The sequence below is a fragment of the Sabethes cyaneus genome, chromosome 3, assembly GCF_943734655.1.
Source record: "Sabethes cyaneus chromosome 3, idSabCyanKW18_F2, whole genome shotgun sequence".
Taxonomy (NCBI): Eukaryota; Metazoa; Arthropoda; class Insecta; order Diptera; family Culicidae; genus Sabethes; species Sabethes cyaneus.
The window spans coordinates 106,928,449-106,950,352 of record NC_071355.1 but is presented as its reverse complement, the minus strand read 5'-3'; the positions used below and the strand labels follow the sequence as shown (position 1 = coordinate 106,950,352).

General features: G+C 36.9%; 1 protein-coding gene across 1 annotated transcript in view; it reads left to right on the top strand.

The window, feature by feature from the left end:
• LOC128742126 (innexin shaking-B) overlaps positions 1-21,904 on the top strand; it is a 195,732-nt gene that overhangs the window by 60,549 nt on the left and 113,279 nt on the right. Inside the window, exons 2-3 of the mRNA XM_053838349.1 lie at positions 3,623-3,788; positions 4,458-4,591. Coding sequence (XP_053694324.1) covers positions 3,623-3,788; positions 4,458-4,591 — 300 coding nt within the window. The remainder of the gene's footprint in view (positions 1-3,622; positions 3,789-4,457; positions 4,592-21,904) is intronic.

Here is a 21,904-nt window from a genome sequence, read left to right as displayed (position 1 = left end):
AACTTCAAATGATAAAATTAAAGCAATTTTGGTTTAAACGGATTGGGTAGTATATTTAATATTCAAAAATCCGCCTACTGAAGGAATAGTGCTAGTTTTAAGAATTCCAGCATCTTTTGTTGTTGTTTTTATCTGTCAAATGTCATTTTACCGCTTCTGAAAAATTTAAAACAGCCGCTTGTCTGTTCCAAATTGACCCTCAATTGATCAACCGGGTACATCTGTACCCTTTTCATATTTCATGCTCCGATTTCGGCATGTTCTTTTTGAAATAATGCCTAAGAGCTCCTGTTCCTCGTTATTTAGACGAATTTGAATAAATTCAATCATTTATTTAGAAACATGTTGAAAAAATTTTTTTAGTTTTGGACCGTCAAGTCTAATACTTCGATTTTGATTCAATTCCACTATAAAGAGTGATCCGATTTAGTTCAAACTTTGTGTACTTGTTCCTTTTCTTAAAATTTTATATCACAATTTTTTTATTTTTTACTAGGGTACCCCCTAGTGAGTTAGGGTGGTCCTAAAAATGATTGAAGTTACTTTTTTAAAAATTTGTATCTCCAAAACAAAAAAAGATACGTTTCTCAAATTTTGATATGTTATGTAAAAAAACACAGACTTTCAGAAGAAAATATAAAAACTGGGATCTTTTTAAGTGTTACAACATGAAAACACTAAATTTCAATGATATTAAAAGTATGCAAAAATTTGGGTTTCGATCCAATATTTTTCACAGAATGCTCATTTAGGTAACAAAATTTCTTAAAAGTTCATCATCATATCTTTCATTTGCTGTAAAAATCAAAAGTCGAGTGAATCAAAAGTTATGATTTAAAAAAAAATGGTCTCATGGCAAGGGTGACGCTTTTTGGAACCACCCTAAGTCGGAAAGGGGATCCCTAAGCGCCAAATAAAAAATCAGAGGGGTTGTGTACAAGACACGACCGCATATATAGGTGACGCAGGACTACGCAAGTCTCTTTGTAGTGATAGTGGCATGTATTCATGCTTGTAATCATTCGATTCTTCATGTATACATGCTATATGCAACATATATACATGCTACATGCGTTGTATGTAACATTTATCAAAGTAGTAACATTGCATACGTTCAATTCTCAAAAGATTGTGCATTTGAAAACAATTTAACAAAATCAAGAACACAAACTATTGCTTTCCTGCTACCTTACTGAAATTAAAGATTGTTTTTATTATTCATGGTTTCCCACGTTGAAGAGATTTTACCAATTCAATCTTATTTTATCAACAGCACATCTTTCCACTACACTTCTAATGAAACGGCAAGCATGCGTATTCATACAAAGTCGTATTGTAACCGAACACTACAGCTGTAGCACATTTTTCCAACACAGATATCAAATTCGCCTAGGTTTAATCGTCTCGCAGTAAAGAATTTGCGATCTGTTGGGACGGCGAGCTTGTGTCATTTTTTCTGGCACACTTCCCTAACACAGACATCAAATTGGACTAGGTTTAATCGCGTTCGTAAGAAATTTGTTGGCACGAGGGGGCTTTGTTATTTTCTCTGGCGTACTTCCCAAGCAAGGACATCAAAATGGTCTAGGTTGAACCGTGGTGTTAAGAAATCTTGTTGAAATGAGGAAAGTTGGTCACTTGTTTTGGCTTACTTCCTAAGCACAGATATCAAATTGGTATAGGTTTAGATCATCGTAAAGAATCTTCCAACCAATCACGAAGCGAGAATTTTGGTAAAACATAGGTTCATTATTTTCAATTTTTCAATAGTTCAACATCAAGAATCCATACTTTTCTTCATTTAGGTTAATTCTTAGAAGGTTTTCCGATCGATTGGTGTAAGAATATTGAAAATCGATCGGAAAACCGCTGAGCTATTAGCGCTCAAAACCTTTCATTTTTCGTGACGCTCGCATTTTTTGATTTTTTGGAATGACACCCTATCTCAAAACTTGCCGTAAGACGTAGTCCTACGTCAAAATATAGGTGATAAATTTTCAAAAAACGAACAAATATGCAAAATTTGAGCAAACTCGGAGCACTATTTGTCATGGAATTACTAAGTGGGTACATCTGTACCCGGTTGAGCAGATTGCGTTGATTTTTTGGTTGATCAATTGAAGGTTAACCGGCTGGAAACGTGGATATTTTTGGTATTTTATATTTTATATTATATTTTATTTCAGTCCCGTATATTTTTTTTTGCGCAGGGATACCCCTAGTGAGTTGGAATGGTCCTAAAAATAATCCAAACTATATATAAAAAAAATTTCGGCAAACGTTTCTGAGTTCAAAAATAAACGTTAGAAACGTTAGATTTTTTAATGTTATGCAAAAAGTCTCAGATTTTCTGAAAAATATAAAAACTGCGATCAGAAAAACAGCAATATTCAATGATTTTAAAATTATGCAACAATTTGAGTTTCAATCAAGAAAACTCATTTAGTCTATAATTTTCAACATTAACATATTAACATAAACTTTACTGTTAGTCTCGTAACTTCCAACTTAAGGACAATGCAGTCTAATTTATGTTGGTAATTGTCCGTATTTTTACCAAAACTAATTGTCCAGTGTGCGTTACCATGCATCAGGATATTTGTTGACCTTTTTATCAATCTAGACTGTTTTTATGTGGTCTTTTAGATCATTTCGTTCAGATGCATGTAATATAGTTCAACAATTACCGTTGAGCTGTAAAAATATACCTTTAAGATCAACTTTATTGTGTAACTATTACCTATGTTATGGGAAACTACACATTTCAGTTTATGCCAAATGATTTTTTTTTATTCTGTGTTTACAATTTTGAATTGTCTGAATATTCATCCATTCAATGTTGAATTAAATAACTTTTAAACAATTGTTTCAGAAATTTTTGCTGATTTGCAAACACAAGCAAAATCCGCAACTGTTCAGCCAAAGCAAGTCCTACCAAAGTCATAATTTATAATAGTATTTGTCAAATAACAAAAATTTTAAAGTTGGTATCATTATTATCCATTAACGTCGTTCTCGGTAACCTAATAATTACTATCCTTCTATCATAATTCTCCTTTCCAGACAACAAAATAGTATGATGATAAAAATGTTCCTTATACAAAATTTTTCTAGAACCTTCAACTTGGCTTTCGAAGCTTTAATGCATGCCAATAAGAAAATTATTACGTAAACTGGGAAAGTCGAATTCGGAGTGTTGTTTCCTCTCAATTATATTCTCGACACATGTGTGAATAGCTGAATTCTACAGAGAAAGTATGCATGGGATGTAGTTGATGTTATATGAAGTAGCAGCGATTTAAAATACTCCCACATTACTTTTTGAATGGCAAAAGGATATATTGTACAATAGAAAATATTTGACACAACTCTGTATAATACATATATAGCTTCCTAAATATCGTATACGTAAATGTTGCATCTTCTATTCATAGGTTTTCAGCTTTATTGTTTGCCTGAAATTCTACAAACTATGTGTAAATTAGTTTTAGCAATATGTAAAATATATCGAGATTGTGTGTTTTTGTTAAAATGTTAAATTTGTGAAGTTGTAATCATGTTTATAATTCATTATCATTCGTTGTAATTAATGTTTGTAATGTACATTTTTCATCTTTATCAGATCATTTTCCAAGAAAGTAAAAACACAGCTGGTTGAAGGAGTGCCATCCTACTTTCGCAGAAATCAAGGGGGGCCGCAACAAAGAGCCCCCATCAACTCACCATCCAGTAGTAATATGGAGTTTTTAAGAGGTGTTTATGCATTTATGCAAGTGAGCAGATCATCGGTAAGTGATAGTAAAAATATAAAACCTAATTAATCATATTCTTGCATGCATTCTTATATGATGATCGATCTATCCAAAATAATTACTTCGAAAAAATGATTTATCCCACCGTGGACATTTACTGAAATTCAATTTAAAGTCTCGTTCTTAACCTATGTTGATGTAAAAAGCTTTTGACATTATGAGATAATAATTATGAGATAATCAATAATGAGACCAACTTGGGTTTCTAGCTTTTCGCCTGCCGAATGGTAAACTATAATAATAAATATTCACAAATATTAAGTGCGATAGGAGTTTTAACACCATATTTTTTTATTCATTTTAAATATTTGTTTTTCAACCTTTTGTGATTTGTCCATTCGCGATTCTAGATATATTATGCTATTTGTGTTTTGGCCATTCGTAGGTTATTCACTTGATATACTTCTCTACATGATCAAGATAAGAAGGTGATCTTTTATGAGGTTTGTCACAATCTGTACAGATCATAACAAATCATTTATCGTTTACAGGGTATAATGTCTGTAAATCTGAAACTGATTGCTCATATGTTTTTGATAGCTAGAAGCTACTTTTCCATCACTGATTAAAAGTGTGTCTTTGGAATGTATTAATAAACAATACGCTAATGCATACAGATAGTATAATTTATCATTCATTTTTTAGGTAAACCACGTGAAAACAGATTCCTCAATTTTTCGACTACACACAAATGCAACTGTAATTCTTTTGGTAACGTTCTCGATAGCAGTAACTACGCGACAATACGTCGGAAATCCAATAGACTGCGTACATACAAGGTAAGTCTTTAATTATAAATATCAAAATGCGACAAAAATGACATACTTTGGGGAAACAAACTGATTTTATTTGAAAATTATGAGCCATTTATTAACATCAATTGCGATGTTATTTTAACATTCTTAAGAGAAGTACGTCATCGAAACAAATTTTTATTTGTTCTACATTTAGATTTTAAAGGTTGTGAAAATTTTAAGGCCAATTTTATAGCGATCTGGCCAGGTGGATGTGAATGAAAAATAAATGATGCGCCCGCAAAAGCTAGAAACCAGAAAAAAACCAAAAGACAAAGGTTTATTTACTGAAGCTTTTGGAGCGTCTTAGTAGAAGACGAAACCTGGAAATTAAATAAAAAGAAAACTTATCCAATTTAATTCTACTATGTATATTTATTCTTGACAGATACGTATTTCGCCTATGACTTGCAGGCTTACTCAGTGTCTGTTTTCGGACTAAATTAGCCAAGGCAATTTTACAGTTTTTATAGGAATTAAGATTACGCAATCTATGTGTGGGAGTGCTGGTAAAAATCACTTTATCGAAACTCAAAATGATTGATTATGAGTCAATGCAATATTAAAACTCTTTTTTTTCCCAGAAGGAATATGAATATCACTGAAATAAAAATTCATTGATAAACCAAACCGCTGAGTTTCGATGTTGCTCTATATTCGTTTCGAAAAATTCACAATGCGTTACAAAGAAATCAGAGCTGAATAGCATTTTCAGTTCCGTTGTAGTGAATATGAATATCAGTATCAGCGCCTTGCATTGAATATTTATATTCTAGTGGATTGGGATGCCACATATTGTAGTGGGCTTTGTAATGACAATTTACTTTAAAATTGAGTTAACTGTTTTCCCGGCTTGCGTTGAAATCAAACGTTTATAGTGAAAACTACGCTTAGTGAAAATATCACCACCTCGAGATGTAAGTGACATTTTTGGTATTGAGTATCAATTATCTTTTCGTTGATACTGATATTTGATCTTCAGTTTTAGAGATGGAATAATGATTATCTGTTCCAATAATATCGTGACTAAGTATTGAAATTGATTTTCATGTTGATAATTATCAGCTACATTGCGAGCGAGTTGATATTCAATTTTACGAGTATCAACTGATAATTTTAAGCTCTGGTGGGTATATAAAATTAGTGTAGGTACACTGATGCAATGTGTAATTTGATGTTTAGGACTACGTAACCTATGTGTAGGTATACCAAAGTTGGTGAAGGTAAACTAATTATATTGTAGGTAGTTTAAGTGGTATGTTTTGGCTAATGTCTCATGCAAGAGTTTGAAATCTAAGAAGAATTAAGTAAAACCTGAAAAAGCCTAGTAGAATTATGTGAATGATGTAAATCTGGGATCTGAGAAACAAGAGAGCGTAGTTTTTTAACCAGAAGTTTCGTCTGAGTGTGTCTCTGTTTGTCTGCGTTTTGGCACCAGCCACGTAGCCAGAAGGGGGGGGCCCGGGGGCCCAATTTTGATTTTAACTGTTTTATATGCATATTTTTTCGTTTATAACTACAATACATTAAATGTATTGTAATTTATTATATTTATAAGCAGTAAGATATGTATATAATGTATTAGGAGCCAAGATAGGGCTCCTGGCCCCCACCTCTGGCTACGTGGCTGTTTGGCACATAAGTATTTGAAAAGCCAAGAGTTGCCGTTTCCAGGGTCTTTGTTTAGTAAAGTGGAGAAGCATCTCTTGTAAATTTCTAAACTCTCCGTTACATCCATCTTCCACGCAGAGCAGTTGTTTACTACTTTTGCGTTGTCAATGGTCAGCGGATGGTTGTCGTTGAAGATATGCTCTGCCACTTTTGATCTAAAATGGTGTGTCAGACCCAGGGCCTTAAATTATCACCGAATTCAAATAAAACAGAAAATCTTTTTTCTCAGCATACATTGTTTTTTATGCCTCTGAATTTCGTATGTATGACTGCACTGTGATTTTCATCATAGTATACAAATTTAATATATCGTGAAAATAGAACAGGAGAAAGTGATTTTCAAATCCAGAAGGTGATGTTCACTTAAGTTAAAAAACAATTTTAAATGCAGTTAATGAAAAGAAAAATCTTATTTTCAACAGCTGAATGCAGTAGATGCTAAACCACAACATAAATTTTTTTTATTGATTTTCACTGCTCAAACGTGAATATCAGTTTGTTACAATATCACAGGGCGCTGATATTCTATATTCTCGTGCATGAAGTTCATGCTTGCTGAATTTAGTTATTATGTACGTTTGATCAAAGCAAGCAGATTTTCAATATAAGTTAGACTGATAATCCATGAAGTTTGAACGTTATGCTGATGAATACTAACAGCACTGGTCAGACACTTCTCGGCATCTCTTGATGCTTTTGTTACCTCTGCCAAGTGTTCTTTAGTACGTATTTCCAGATTCCTTTCTAGTCTGGCCGGTCTGGTGAACTTTTTCGCAATGTGGGCAGCTGATAACATAAATCCCGGATTTTCTATGCTCTTCAATCGGGCCTTTAGTTGATCCCAACTTATTTTTGAGCTGGTTGTTTCGGCTGGTGTAGGCTAGGTCATATCCAAATTTCCTTATTTTTCGTCGGAGAGGGCGTTTAATATTTTCGTCGTATTCTACTACCACTCTCTTAAGTTCTCGTGTTGTTGGTGTTAGTGTTGTGAGTGATTTTTTGTATGCTTGTCTTCTTTTCTTGGCAATAATGTTCTGGATTGTCCTTTCTTTGTATACGTTCAGTTTTGCAATTGGAAAATGCTTTTTGTTTTCCGAGCTGACTTAACGGTAATGTTTTCATCCTATGTATCATGTGATGGAAAGTTGCCATATTGTGTTGGTAGGAGTGGTTAGATGAGCTAGGTATAACTCGTTTGGTGTTCGTTGGTTTCCTGTAAATTTCAAATTCAATTTCTGTTTCTGTGCTATCAATTTGTCTGATTGCTACGATATCCAAGAAAGGAAGTTTTCCGTCTTTTTCCATTTCGTATTGATAATTATCGTTTTATACAACGAAACATTTTATACTATTTAACTTTGAAATTTATCCTTCGATATCCGAAAGGGGAAAGAGGTCGAACCTTTCAACGCAATCTCTTTTATACAATATAAACCGGAAATACAATTGATACAATATAATGACATAAATCCAAGATACATCTAACTTATCTAGATTAATTTAGGTGCGAGAGGACTTATTTATCTACCTAACACCTTCCTGCTTAAATTTAGTTTTAAATCATTTCATTGTAAACCAGTACCATACCTATCTGGTTTCTCTATTGCTCTATTGCGAATTTCCACTGATGGTGATTCGACGCTTACAGTTCGTTTATGCTCATCAGGGGATTTTTGCCTTCTAGAACAAGCGCTAAAACCTCGTGAGTGCCGAGACTGAACATGTGTCCTCACTTGAACTTTTCCATTTCCAATTTTGGGATATATGTAATCATCTCTCTTAACTATTCTAGGTTTTAACTGATTTCTACTAGCTAATTTAACAGTTCCATTAATGTCAATATAAAATGTATTAGGATTAGGATTGATTCCTACCACTTTCGCTTCGAGCCATGATCGCGTAGATCTCACATCACTTTTATACCATACCAAATCCCCTTCTTTATATCTGGCTTTATCTTTCATTTTACCTTTCATTTTATCTTTAACATCCTACTCAAAATTAACTCTTTTCTTTAATTTTTCTTCATGTGGCTTTAAATTTGAATCAAGCTCCGTTTTTGGAGTAAATGCAAAAACCTTACTAGCGAGAGTACAATCTATAGCCTGTCTAAAACTATTACGATCTACCCATACTGCTGCACACTTCACATTGCTGGACGAACTCTTCGATTTCTTTATCCAACCCTTGCCAAAACACAAATCTTTGAGCTGCCTGTTTCATGCGAACAACACCTAAATGGCATCCATGAAGTAATTTGCGGTTTCGTCACATTAGCTGAGGCTCGATTATGTTGGAGGGAGGCAAAGAGTGGAGGAGAGGATTATGTGTGTTTATATGTGTGTGGGATGGAACACTTCATGCAACAACTCTAAAGTACGTCTTCGGCAAGACTTTAGAACAACTACTCTCTCCGAATACATCACAGAGTTCATGTACAGCGATAAACAGCTCTGTTTCGAAAAATAGGATTTCAAATCTTCTGGAACTGCATTCTCTTTCCATCCGTCTCTCACACAACGAAAAAGCTCTTTCACTCTTGGATCCTCCTGAGTGGCCCGACTGATCATCTCTAGATGATCTAGAGATCTCTAGACAACTTCCGCCTCGTCACGCACCCGTCGAAGGTCAGCAACATCCTCTATCCCTTTCTCGCCTTGGATCGGCAACCTACTCAAGATATCAGCGTTCGAGACTTTCGAACCTGGTCGATACTCAATATCGAAATCAAAAATAGACAACATTTGCACCTACTTTTGCAACTGCGTTACGGTAAGTGACGGAATGCCTGTTTTGAAGTTAAAAATGCTGGCTAACCGCTTGTTATCGGTAATGAACCTCTTGCCGTAAACATATTTAAAAAACTTTATTAGCCCAAATTCCACCTCCAGTGCTTCTCGATGATTGTTCGGATAATTTTTTTCCGATGCAGACAGTGTACTAGATACGTAAAAAACAGGCTTTTCTACCTCACCTATTCTGTGGCACAACTCTGCTTCAATCCCATTTGAACTAGCATTACAAATACTCACAATGGGCAACTCAGGGTTATACAATTCGAGCAGGTTGTAGCTGAGCAAAAGCTTCTTACCTTCACCGAACACTCGCTCATACTGTTCATTCCACTGAAAGCGTACGTTTTTCTATAGCAGGGTGTACAGTGCACTTAGTATCACAGACAAGTTAGGAATAAACTTCGAATAATAGTTAATCATACCTAGAAACGATTTTAGCTGCGAAGCATCTTGGGGACGTGGAGCCTCAACGATTGCTTTTGTTTTCTCGTCAGAGGGACTGAGGCCTTTTTCAGAAACCTTATGCCCCAAATATCGAATTTCTTGCAAAAACTCACTTTTGTGTATATTGACCTTTACTTTATGCTTTTGCAACTGATCAAGTACTTTATAAACGGTGGCAATTAACCCTTCTGTGGTCTTACTCCCTGTCTTACTTTCTAAATGTCGTCTAGATAACACTCTACACCCTCTATGTCTGCTAGTATTTCGTCCATAATCCGCTGAAAGGTCAATGCCGCGCTCGAAATTCCAAACGGCAATCTCGTATATGCGAACAAACCTTTGTGTGTGTTTATGACCAAATATCTCTGCGACTCTTCTGTGACCTTTATCTGCATGTACGCGCAAATAACCTTGTTCACTGTCAAATTACAATCCGTACAGATTCTCACGCCACCGTCAGTCTTAGCTCTTGAGAACCACTAAGATTGGTAATGCCCAGTCACTATGGCGCATCGGCCCCTGAGACTTTGTCTCTGATAGAAAACGGTACCTCATATGGCTTATAAAAAATGGGAGACGCATGGTCTCTTACGCGGATGCTGCCCTCAAACCCTTCCACCGGCTGCTGTAGACTGTCTTTAAAAAGCTCCCGGTAGGTACTTGGTACACAATACTGCAGTTAATTTGCTTTTTTCTCGCTCGTACTTCTGGTCACTACCAGATACACTCGTATTCGAGTAACCAGCGAACTCATGGACAAAAATCAGAGGGGTTGTGCATGAGACACGAGTGCATAGATGACGTAGGGCTACGTAAGTCTATTTGTAGCGATAGTAGGATGTAACAAGTATGTAATAATACTATTCTTCATGTATACATGCTACATGCGTTGTACGTAGCGTTTATCAAAATAGGAACATTGTATACGTTCAATCCTCAACAGATTTAGGAGTTATTTCTATGAATTGATTGAATCTATTTTATTAAAACGAATCAGTCACACTAAACCAAACAGTAAATCAATTTTCATGATCTACGTTCTACGTTGATTAGTGTTTTTCCTCTGGTAATTGATACACGGTATGCGCTAATTTTCAAAAAGCTGAAAATTTTACGTTAAACTTTTCTGCGGCTTACAAAAGAAGAACACTGATTCACAAGCTGCAGACGTGGGAAATATAATAAACTCTTCAATTGTTGTGTGGTCCTTAAAACCGATTGTTTGATTATCATAACTCCAGCTTGCAATTAACGTAATTTTCTTTACGGTAAACGGCTTGCTGTAACGAACCAACGAAGCCACAGCAGCTATGTTATCGACGAAGCCGCTCGTGTATAGTCATGAGTCACGATGAAATACCAGTCCAGGAGGCCAGCTGCAAGCGACGTAGCATAATTCTGGTCTTTTTATTGTCGTGAGCAGCAATTCCACAGTTAATTATTCTATCACGGCAGCCAGCTCCAGCTTCAATAGTTTCCTTTCCTCAGCAGCCGATGAATACGACTGACCGGGAACTGCAGATGTGCACGACTCGAGCGTGACTTACGCTTGCCCTTGATGCTTTCTCCTTTGTCGCGTCCAGACATGCCAGTAAGATGTTGGCAGTAGCTCAGCTAGCGTTTGAATAATGCTGTTCGCCGGCTTACCTCGTGTTATGTACCGCGACGATGTACAAGCGACAAGAATTCATTCTATCATCTACGTTGAATAAAATGGAGCATTTCAATTTCAGTCTTAACAAAAGAGCAAAGTTATCAGTGAGCCGTTAACCTTTTGCTGCCAAAGAAAAATAACGTGCGCCCATAAACCAGCAGTAGTAATTTTGCAGCTGGAATTTTGGATTTATCCGCACGGGCGGGCAGATTATGTGGTGACGAGAAGACGAATCTGCAGCTGGCTGTCCGTATCGACGGAGAAACAAACTTTTCTTTGGAGTTACTAGAGGTGTTTTGCTAAACATTCAAGCTGTTGTATTGCCAAAGAAAAGTGAGAAGAATGCCGATATTTCTAACAGTTGTATCAATTACCAGACACCGTCCTTATAAGGATGAAAACATGCTTTTATGAAGATATAAAAGATTATTGTTCTCCGCCGATCACAATAAAGTTTATTGGGCCAGTAGTATTTATTAAAACAAACCATTGGGTTTAGTTTTAATGCGTTTTCCTGCGCAGATGTTGCGGCGAATCAGTGTTTAATTTAGTGTTAACTTGGTTTTAATCTTTATCACTTATTCACGGCAGACAATTTTTCATCGTGACGATTATTGAATATTAAGCACAATAAAGAATTATCAAGGCAAATAGCAATCAAGGAGAAATGGTAGAATTTCATTTAGTTCTCTTGTAACTTTGTTATAGCAGAATTTAATAGAATTTTCCATCGACTTTCTCGTTGATTCTTGAATTGTACCAAGACTTGTTCGATAATAATTGGAAATTATACCAACCAATCACAAAGCGACAATTTCTAGTACGACCGAGTCAGAGTTATTTTCAATTTTTCAATGACGCGCATTGAAAATCAATAGTTTTCTATGTTTTCCAAATCGATTTTCCGAACAATTGGTGCATTATATCGTGGAAATCTATTGAAAATTGACTGAATTATAAGCCGAAGCGTGAAAACGCGTTTCCACTTTGATGACGTCATTTCCTACAACCAATCACGAAGCGAGAATTCTGGTGAAACATAGGTTCATTATTTTCAATTTTTCAATAGTTAAACATCAAGAATCCATACTTTTCTTCATTTGGGCCAATTCTCAGAAGATTTTCCAATCGATTGGTGTAAGAATATTGAAAATCGATCGGGAAACCACTAAGCTATTAGCGTTCAAAACCTGATCACTTTTCGGATTTTTTGGAATGACACCCTATATCAGCTACCTTCCTGAAAGACGTAGTCCTACTTCAAAAAATTCCGCCATTCGGGATATAAAATAGCTAACCAATCACGACCCATAAGCGGGCAAAATCTATCACCGTCGACAATAATTAACGGTAGAATGAACGATCGCCTGTTATCACAACTAACCTGAACTTGAATCGATCCAGCGATGTTCAAAATGCTTCCAGTAATCACTTTTAACTTAAACTCATTTCGTCGAAGTCGCAAATCGGAAAAATTGTCTAAATAATACTACTTGCTCATAACTGTGTACGTTGCTCGTGAGTCGATCTCGAAATTAAACCACTTTCCATTTAGTCATATCTTTCGAAATAAGGAATGATTTGCCACGTGGTGGACTTCGCTGTCGCTCTCCACCCGACCGGTCTCGTCGTCGTTGCTCATCAGTCCGTTCATATTTCGTTTTCCCCAACAGTTACTGGCGAAGTGCCCCTTCTTACCACAAGCGTAGTAAGTGATCTCTTTCCTGCCGCGTCTCTTCGTGTTTTTTTCTAGATTGGGATCGTCCCGCCTAGCTCCCATAGTTGCGCTGACATTCTTCCTGACCACGTGTTTTTGAACGGCCTCGTCTTGCGTACTATCCAGCGTTGATCCGATCGGTATACTCCTGTCTGGTCTTCATCTTTATCATGTCCGCTTCAATCTGCTCAAGGTTCTTTGCAACGGTTACAGCTTTTTCAAACGTGATATCGTCTGTACTGTTTAATAGCTCGCCAAGGATTTTGGCGTTCCATATGCCGGCTATAAACTTATCCCTCAGCGCGTTGTCGAGAAATTGACCAAATTCACAGTGCTTTGAGAGTGCTTGCAGTTCAACTGCAAAATCTGCTACTTTTTCGAATTCGTTCTGATTTCGTTTGAAGAACTCCACCAATTGCGCTATACGGTTTTTCTTCGGACTGAAGCAGGTTTTTAATTTTTCGATCACCTTTTCATACGTAACCTCTTTGTGTGTTTGGGAATACAATAATTGCTGAAGCTTTTTTATCGCCGGAAACCCGATATAGTTCACGATCAGCTTCCGTTTGAAGGTGTTATCCTTGACATAGTTCAATTCGAAAAAGTTTTCCGCGCTCTCCAAGGAGTCATCGAAGTATGTACTTGGAACAAAGTTCTCCAGATTCCCGATTAGCTTCATGGTCTGCACTGCCGAAGCCTCTCCATGTTCAGCTTTAGTCGCCATAGCCGCAACGATTATTCGAATAATACTCATGAACACGGGCTCCGCTCACTCTTCTATACGATAAGACGATTTCTTACACACGCGCTTTCCGCAACTTTGTTGCACTTTTCTTGTCGCCAACGATAATTGTCGTTTTATACTCTTTTGGAACTGCATTCTCTTCCCATCCATCCACAACTTCCGCCTCGTGACTCACCCATCGAAGGTCAGCGACATCTTCTATCCCATCCTCGTCGCCAATGATAATTGTCGTTTTATACAATGAAATATTTTATACTATTTAACTTTGAACTTTATTCTTCGACATCCGAAAGGGGAAAGTGGTCGAACCTCTCAACGCAATCTCTTTTATACAATATAAACCGGAAATGCAATTGATAGAGGAAAGTCGTCTTTGGCCAGGCAACCTCTATGGCAGGACACTAGGATTTCTCAACAACAAAGCTTTATGAAAATATTCGGAAAGCATGTAACAATAGTAAATTGCAAGATTTCATGGTGTCCCAATTATGACATCTTTGTTTCAAAAGATAAACAAATGAGACCTGTCGAAGAGTTCAACCAATAAAATAAAGAGAATCGAGTAAATTTCATAAAAGTGTAGTTGCAAGTGTGTTTTTAATAAATAAAAGATGCAATATTTCTGAACGTTGGCTTGATAAAGTTGTTTTCCGAAACAGTTTAAATTTGACATAAAAATAAAAAATTTTGATGAAAAATCTTAATTTTTTTAAATTGTGTCGTGTCCTCTATGGCCGGACACCAACTTGTCCTCTATGACCGGACAGTAAAGTAATTAGCGAAATATGCTTACTTCATCTAGAATTACTATGTCTTTGATTCCTATGTTAAATAAAATTATAGTTAAGCAATGCAAAAGGTGGATAAAATCAGAAAAAAATTGCAGCAAAATATCAATTTGATGTCAACTTGTTCACGTGCCTTGTAACTGGAGTTGCCGCGTACATGTTCACGTGCATTACGCATTACCAGCACACTTAACAAAAAGATTATGTGAATAGAACACTATTCATCTTTTATCCAGCAAACCTGCAAGGACTGGACTCACAAGATTTGTGGTGGAGTTTTAAACTGTTAATATTTTTTTGAAACGGTGCACTATGGACAAAAACGAGCAAAAAAACGGACGCAATTAAAATACGGCCTGCAGGCTGATAAAATATAGGTGATCTTATAGAAAATTTTCTCGAAGAATCGCGTGGTGCCAATCCCTTTCATGTGTGTCATCGCGAAGTGCCCCATTTTGCTCGATTTCCCCTATTTTAACGTTTTTTTGCACTTATTGGACTATACCAAGCAAGGCTTTGAGAAAACAAAGCATAAAATTTGTGTAAAGAAGTCCTCAGAGTCGAATTGGGCGTATTCTAATTAGTTTAGAACACATTAATTTTATTGGTTGACTTCCCGTTTGGTATCGTCAGTTTGGTAGGAACAGGAACTCAACCAAAAAAATTAATATGCTCTAAACTAAATGGGATGAACCCAATTCGGTTCTATGGACTTCTTTACACAAATTTATTAGATTTTTAAGCTTTGCTATCTCAAAGCCTTGCTTGGTATACTCTAATAAGTGCAAAAAAACTTTAGAAATAGGGGAAATTGAGCAAAATAGGGCACTTCCCGATGACACACAGGAAAGAGGTTGGCTCCACGCGATTCTCCGAAAAAATTTTACATAAGATCACCTATATTTTATCAGCCTGCAGGCCGTATCTTAATTGTATCCGTTTTTTTGCTTGTTTTTTGTCCATAGTGCGGTGGTTCTACAATTGACGAAAGGATGGTAGGGGAAAGAAATGAAAAGTTTTTGGCGAAGAAGGGTAAAGAGCGGAAAGGTGAGGGGGGGAGGGGATTGGTAGCTACGCTTAACAAGTAGTTGTTTTGACTTCTACCTTTTGTCCAATGCTGTGTAACGACTACTTGTTAAACGTAGTTACCAATACCCCCCCCCTTTCCTCACCTTTCCGCTCTTTCCCCTCCTTCACCAAAAAATTTTCATTTCTTTCCCCTACGATTGTAGATCCACCGTTTCAAAAAAATATTAATATATATGTATGACCGCATTTCAAGATCAAGACTAAAAACCTGTTTTAATCCACCTAGTGGTGAAAGGAACCTTCGTTATACGGTCTTACTTGCTATTTGAGATAGAAATCGACACGTCTTCGGAACAAAATTCATCTATTGGTTAACGATGCATGGTGCGTTGGTTTACATAAAATTTTTGGAAATTGAATAAGTTCGCGAAATTTGAATAAAATAAAAAAAATTTTAAATTTAAAATTTAAAAAAATTCTTTTTTCAAGAAATTGCTGAGTAAATTGTTCCTAATATGAGTAAGTGCAAGTAAAAGTATGTTGTAAAAGGAAATAATATTCTTTAACATATACATTGCGTAGTAAAGGTCTTTTAAATGCCATATTGTTATAAAGTTACCAATCATGGTTTAACTAACGTATATTCTTCAATAAACTTGTTATGAGTAAAATGTTAGAATTATTCAATGCATTAATACTTTAATTTATTAGGAAAATAGATCAGCATAAGCCGACATCACAGAAACGAAGCAAGCAGCATGTAAAGTCCGCAATTGATCTTAACTGGAACTTTTTCTCGTTTCTTCATATGGAAAAATGGGTCTGTATGCAGCGGAATTATCAGCAAATGTAAAAGATTTAAAATATATCCGTCTGTTGGTAGTCAAGTAATTCGAGGTCAAAATTGGGGTATTTTTTATATTCAAAGTTCTACAGTTCCTAAACAAGCAAACATAGAGCTATACTATATTCAGCAAAGTTGTGTATTTTTACTATTTGTACAACTTTGTAATACATGAACCAGTCATACAACAATTACAAAAAGAGCTAAAGTAGAAACACTGATTTTACAAATTCATTTACAATAAATAAAATTTTTCCATCTTCGCTGAAGAGATAGAAGGTTGCTGTCTTCAGCAAAATTTCTTGTAATAAAATGCTCTAAAACTTTGCAGAACACATCAATGCGTAATATTGAAACTGAAGACAAACAATTTTTTTATTTCACTTTTAGGGGGATTAATCAAAATTTAAATTCTACCAGACGATAGAGCTTTCAATTTCAAGGAACTCTTCCAAAGGTTCGATAAACCTAAGACCAAGTTTTCCCAGGCAAAACTATAGTGCGCACGTTTTTTTTTGGTTTTGGGCTATTTTGCGCGCGAGTAAACCGTGTTACAAAAGTTGGCGCGAGTGTTCGAGGGTTAATATCTTTTGACCGGCAAAACCAATTCTTATGAAATTTCGCAGATACATTCGCAGTGTCAAAACCTTTCGTTTGATACTAAAATAATTGAAACTTGATACATTATCTTAGCCAAAATTATTATAAATTATTGTTAATTTTGATGTGTTGTACACGATTGTCCATAACTTTCAAATTAAACGTCCAATCAAAAAACAAATCAATACTGATCTATTATGCTATATTGCCTCTCAAATGAGACTAATAGCACAAAAATCGGTTTAGCCATCTCTGAGAAACAGGCGATAATTATTACCTTGTCAAAACAGGTTTTTTAATGTCAACTTTTAAACTACTTGTCTGTTTTCAATAAAACTTCTTGAAAATTTTTATATTATAGCAAGAGCTTTCATTTGGTACTAAGATCATTGAAATCGGTTGTCTAGTTCCGGAGAAAATCGTGTCTGGTAGTTTTCACATTTATACTCATAACTTTTAAACAAAAAGTCGGACCATGAAACAACACAATAGTGATATACTAGGCAATAGTACCTTTCAAACAAAAGTAAAATCGAACGCATCGGTTCAGCCATCTCCGAGAAACAGGCGATAGAAAATGAAGCACACACACACACACACACACACACACACACACACACACACACACACACACACACACACACACACACACACACACACACACACACACACACACACACACACACACACACACACACACACACACACACACACACACACACACACACACACACACACACACACACACACACACACACACACACACACACACACACACACACACACACACACACACACACACACACACACACACACACACACACACACACACACACACACACACACACACACACACACACACACACACACACACACACACACACACACACACACACACACACACACACACACACACACACACACACACACACACACACACACACACACACACACACACATTGCTCAATTCGTCGAACCTTATCGATTGGTATATGTGACTCGGCCCTCCGGGCCTCAGATCAACTTTGTGTTTTCCGACCAATTTTTAAACCTTTGTTATAGTATAACAAAGGTAAAACAAGTAACTAATCTATGTTTTAAATTGTTTTAGGATCTTTTTCTTCTATTGATGCAGGTTTTAATAGATCGGTTTATCGTGTCCGAGCATAGAGGACAGCTTTCGATTTAAGCTAATTTGTACACAAAATACTGTCTACTTTCAAAATTAACCCTGCATCGCAAACTTTGTTACTTTGTATTTTTTTGCTTATAATATTGTTTTTCTCCACATTGAAGAGAAAATAGATGTAATAAACCCGGTATTTTTAGAGTTTTATCTTAAATCCTAAAGTGTCCGAGCATAGAGAACTTCCCCCTACCATATAATTATATAAATAAAAGATATAACAAAACTTATCTAGATTAATTTAGGTACGAGAGTACTTATTTATCTACTTAACACGTATGTGAAGTGTATGTTCCTGTGTGTGCAATTCATGGCTGTTAGAATGGTTTCCAGTTCTCCTATTTGACGTAGGACTACGTCTTATAGCAAGGTTTGGCTGGGAAGGGTGTCATTCCAAAAAATCTTTCTCGAAAAGTGGTTCAGGACCATTCGATCGCAACATCTTCTAAGAATTGACTCAAATGAAAAACGCCATTATTTCGTAAATGTACACTATTGAAAAACTGAAAATAATGAAGCATTGCCCAACTAGAAATCCTCGCATCTTGATTGGTCGAAGAAAGACGTCATCATGGTTTGCGCATGTTCTTGGCAGAAAAGTGACAGAAACTCCTCGTCCCAACAGGTCGGAGATTATTTACGGCGCTTAAACCTATTCCAATTTGATATCTGTGCTTGGGAAGTACCTCAGAGTGCAAAACCACCCCTCTTCTTCAACCGATGTTATCGTTTCAGCATTAAACCTAGTCCAATGTGATGTCCTGAAGGTGAACAATTTCATAAAAATATAAAACCACCCTTTCCATTCAACCGCCTTTAACAGTTAAAATTGCAATTAGTCCAAATTGATGACCTGAAGGTGAAACGTCATCGAAAAGTGTACGGTCATCCTTTCCTTTTGCCAGATTGTATCCATATAGGTACTGCACTGAGATACTGCAAGAATTTGTTCGAAACTGTTGTCTTGCATTTGTGCATGTGACGTGACGCAGAATTCGCAGAAAGCTTGGAAAATCAGCGACTCTCTTATCCGAGAATTGTTTTGAACGTTTCATTTGCTGCTTTGTATCAGTTAGTTGCTGGCAATTTACATAGTTTCCATAGTCAAGCATTACATTTAGATTAATTTTTTTCGAAAATGATGGACAACACAAGGTAGGAGGGACCCGTAGTGATGCTAATGTTTATTTGACTGTCAACTCAGTATAAGGCAGTAACGTACAAAACAATTTGCAAACAACTTTTTATTTAGGTTTTATTTAGTAGCTTTCAATCATGAGAGTGAATAAAACGCTGTAAAAAATTATCGACTTGCAAAAATTTGGATTTCTCAACTTGCAGCACAACCAAACCATTTTCATTCTGTCTGTTTGTCTGTGGTCTGCTTATCACTTATTTGATTCGCGATCGCTAGTTAATACACTTTAAGTTGATTTATATACCGTTTATCGTTTTGAGTTGACGTTAGAATAGCTCTTTACCGGCTGTGTCGTAACCGAAAAGTGGAGTACAACTAGCTCTTTGGAAATAAATCAAATATTTTGTGGATTTACACCGGTGTCCAGAAAGTGATCGTTAGCATTATTCAGCGGCAGTATTGTTTTTGTTCAGTTTAGCTGTGTGGGTTTGTTACCAGCTACGGAGGTGTATCAACAACAGAAATGGAGCAAAAATACTGTGGCGCCTGTCAACTGGATATTGATGATCTGGAGCCGTTGCGATGTGGATTCTGTGAAGCTTATTTTCATATAAGCCAACAATGCTGTGGCATCAATATGCGCACATGCAGAGAAATTTTTGCACAGGGAAAAGTGATTTTTATATGTCCCCCGTGTAGAAATACTCTGAACGGAAGAAGTATCCGTGCTTACATAGCTGATTTGGATTCCTCCCAATCCACGAATACCAACAGTGTTGTTACACAACTACAGCAACTCACTGAAAAGGTAGATGTGTTGACCAAGAAAGTCGATAATATTTCTTCCGTAACTGCACCAAATAATTGCCCAGTTGCTTCGCCTATGCATAATATGCTAAATGACAACAGAACACCGATGTGGCCGAGATCAAGTGCAAAGCGTCGCCGCGGCAACCTTGAGCAAACAACACGACCGACTGTAAATAAAGGCACAAAAGAAATGAATTTCGAAGATCTCTCTGTGTCATCTATCATGCCTGCCGCTCCCACACCTGTATTCTGGCTTTATCTATCTGGATTTCAACCATTGATCACCGATAAAGATGTCGAAAAAATTGTTTCTCGCTGTTTGGACACAAGTGAACCTATGAATATAATTCGCCTCGTTCCGAAAGGGAAAGATGTCTCTACCATGACTTTCGTTTCGTTCAAAATTGGATTAAATCCGGCGCCAAAAACACAAGCCCTCAACGCAGAAAATTGGCCTGACGGTTTGATGTTCAGGGAGTTCATTGATCAGTCAAAAAATGCAGCGCGTTCGATGTACGTCACGCCCCGACAGTAGCGGATGCTTACCCCGCAGTACAATCCAGCAGTAACGATATAAATACAACGCGATGTTTTTTGGACGGTGGGAACCAACTGATTCCTGCCAAAGGCGAGTATTTTGACGATTTTGAATTCCCTTCTACACTCATTGACTGTACGTTGCAGCGCAATAGAGTTTGCATTGATCACGAGGACGAAGATTTTTGGCTTCATTATCAAAATTCGGGGGGCCAACGGGCCTTTCCTGCAGTTAACCAGCCGAAACCAGATGCGCAACTCGCTTTAAACCTGAACAAAGGAACTGGAGGAGAGGAACTGCTGATCGCTGGTGATTTTATTTCTAATTGTACCACAAGGCACTTTCAAGCTGACGGCGAGGGCAACAGTGCCCTTGTCACAGGCGAGTACACTGCTGTTGTTCCATTTCGGCCCAATTCTGCATCTGTACCTTTGCAGCCTAATAACAACACCGCTCCTGCTGCCGTTTCTCTTGGATCGCTTCGAATCTTTTATCAAAATACGAGAGGATTGCGTACCAAAGTCGACGATGTATATTTGGCTGTTATCGAAAATGATTACGATATCTATGTGTTCACCGAGACCTGGCTGGATGATCGTTTCACTTCAGTGCAGCTGTTTGGAGAATCGTTCACTGAGTATCGAACTGACCGTAACCCAAATAATAGTAGGCACAAGCGCGGTGGTGGTGTTCTCATTGCTGTTGCGTCATCGTTCGTTTCTAACCAAATAACTGAAAATGTTCCGATCACGCTTGAAACCGTCTGGGTAAAAGTTACTACAGCAGATAACAGCCTAGCAATTGGCGCCGTTTATATTCCTCCTGAGAAGAGATTTGACTGCGACGTCATGCAGGATGAACTGAATGTGCTGGAAACAATCACTGCCAATATGAGCCTGCAAGATACTATCATTCTACTGGGCGATTTCAATCAGCCAGGTCTAGTATGGAAAGCATCCAATGTCGGATATGCCTTTGTTGATCCGATCCATTCATCACTCTCACCTGCCAGTCGAACATTACTCGATGGAAGTGCTTTCCTGGGATTAAGACAAATTAACTCAGTATGCAATTATCAATATCGCTGCCTTGACCTTGTGTTTGTCAACGAAAATTTTTATACCTCTTGTACCGTTACTGAAGCTCCTGAATCAATTGTCGCTCGTGACGAGTACCATCCTGCTCTATGTATTGATTTGGAAATCTGCCCCCCGGTGGTGTTCGATGATACAACGAACTTATCTCAACTTAACTATCGCAAAACGAATATCGACATGCTACGAAATCTTTTTTCTCAAATCAACTGGAGTCAGCTCAGCAATTTTGTTAATGTTGATGA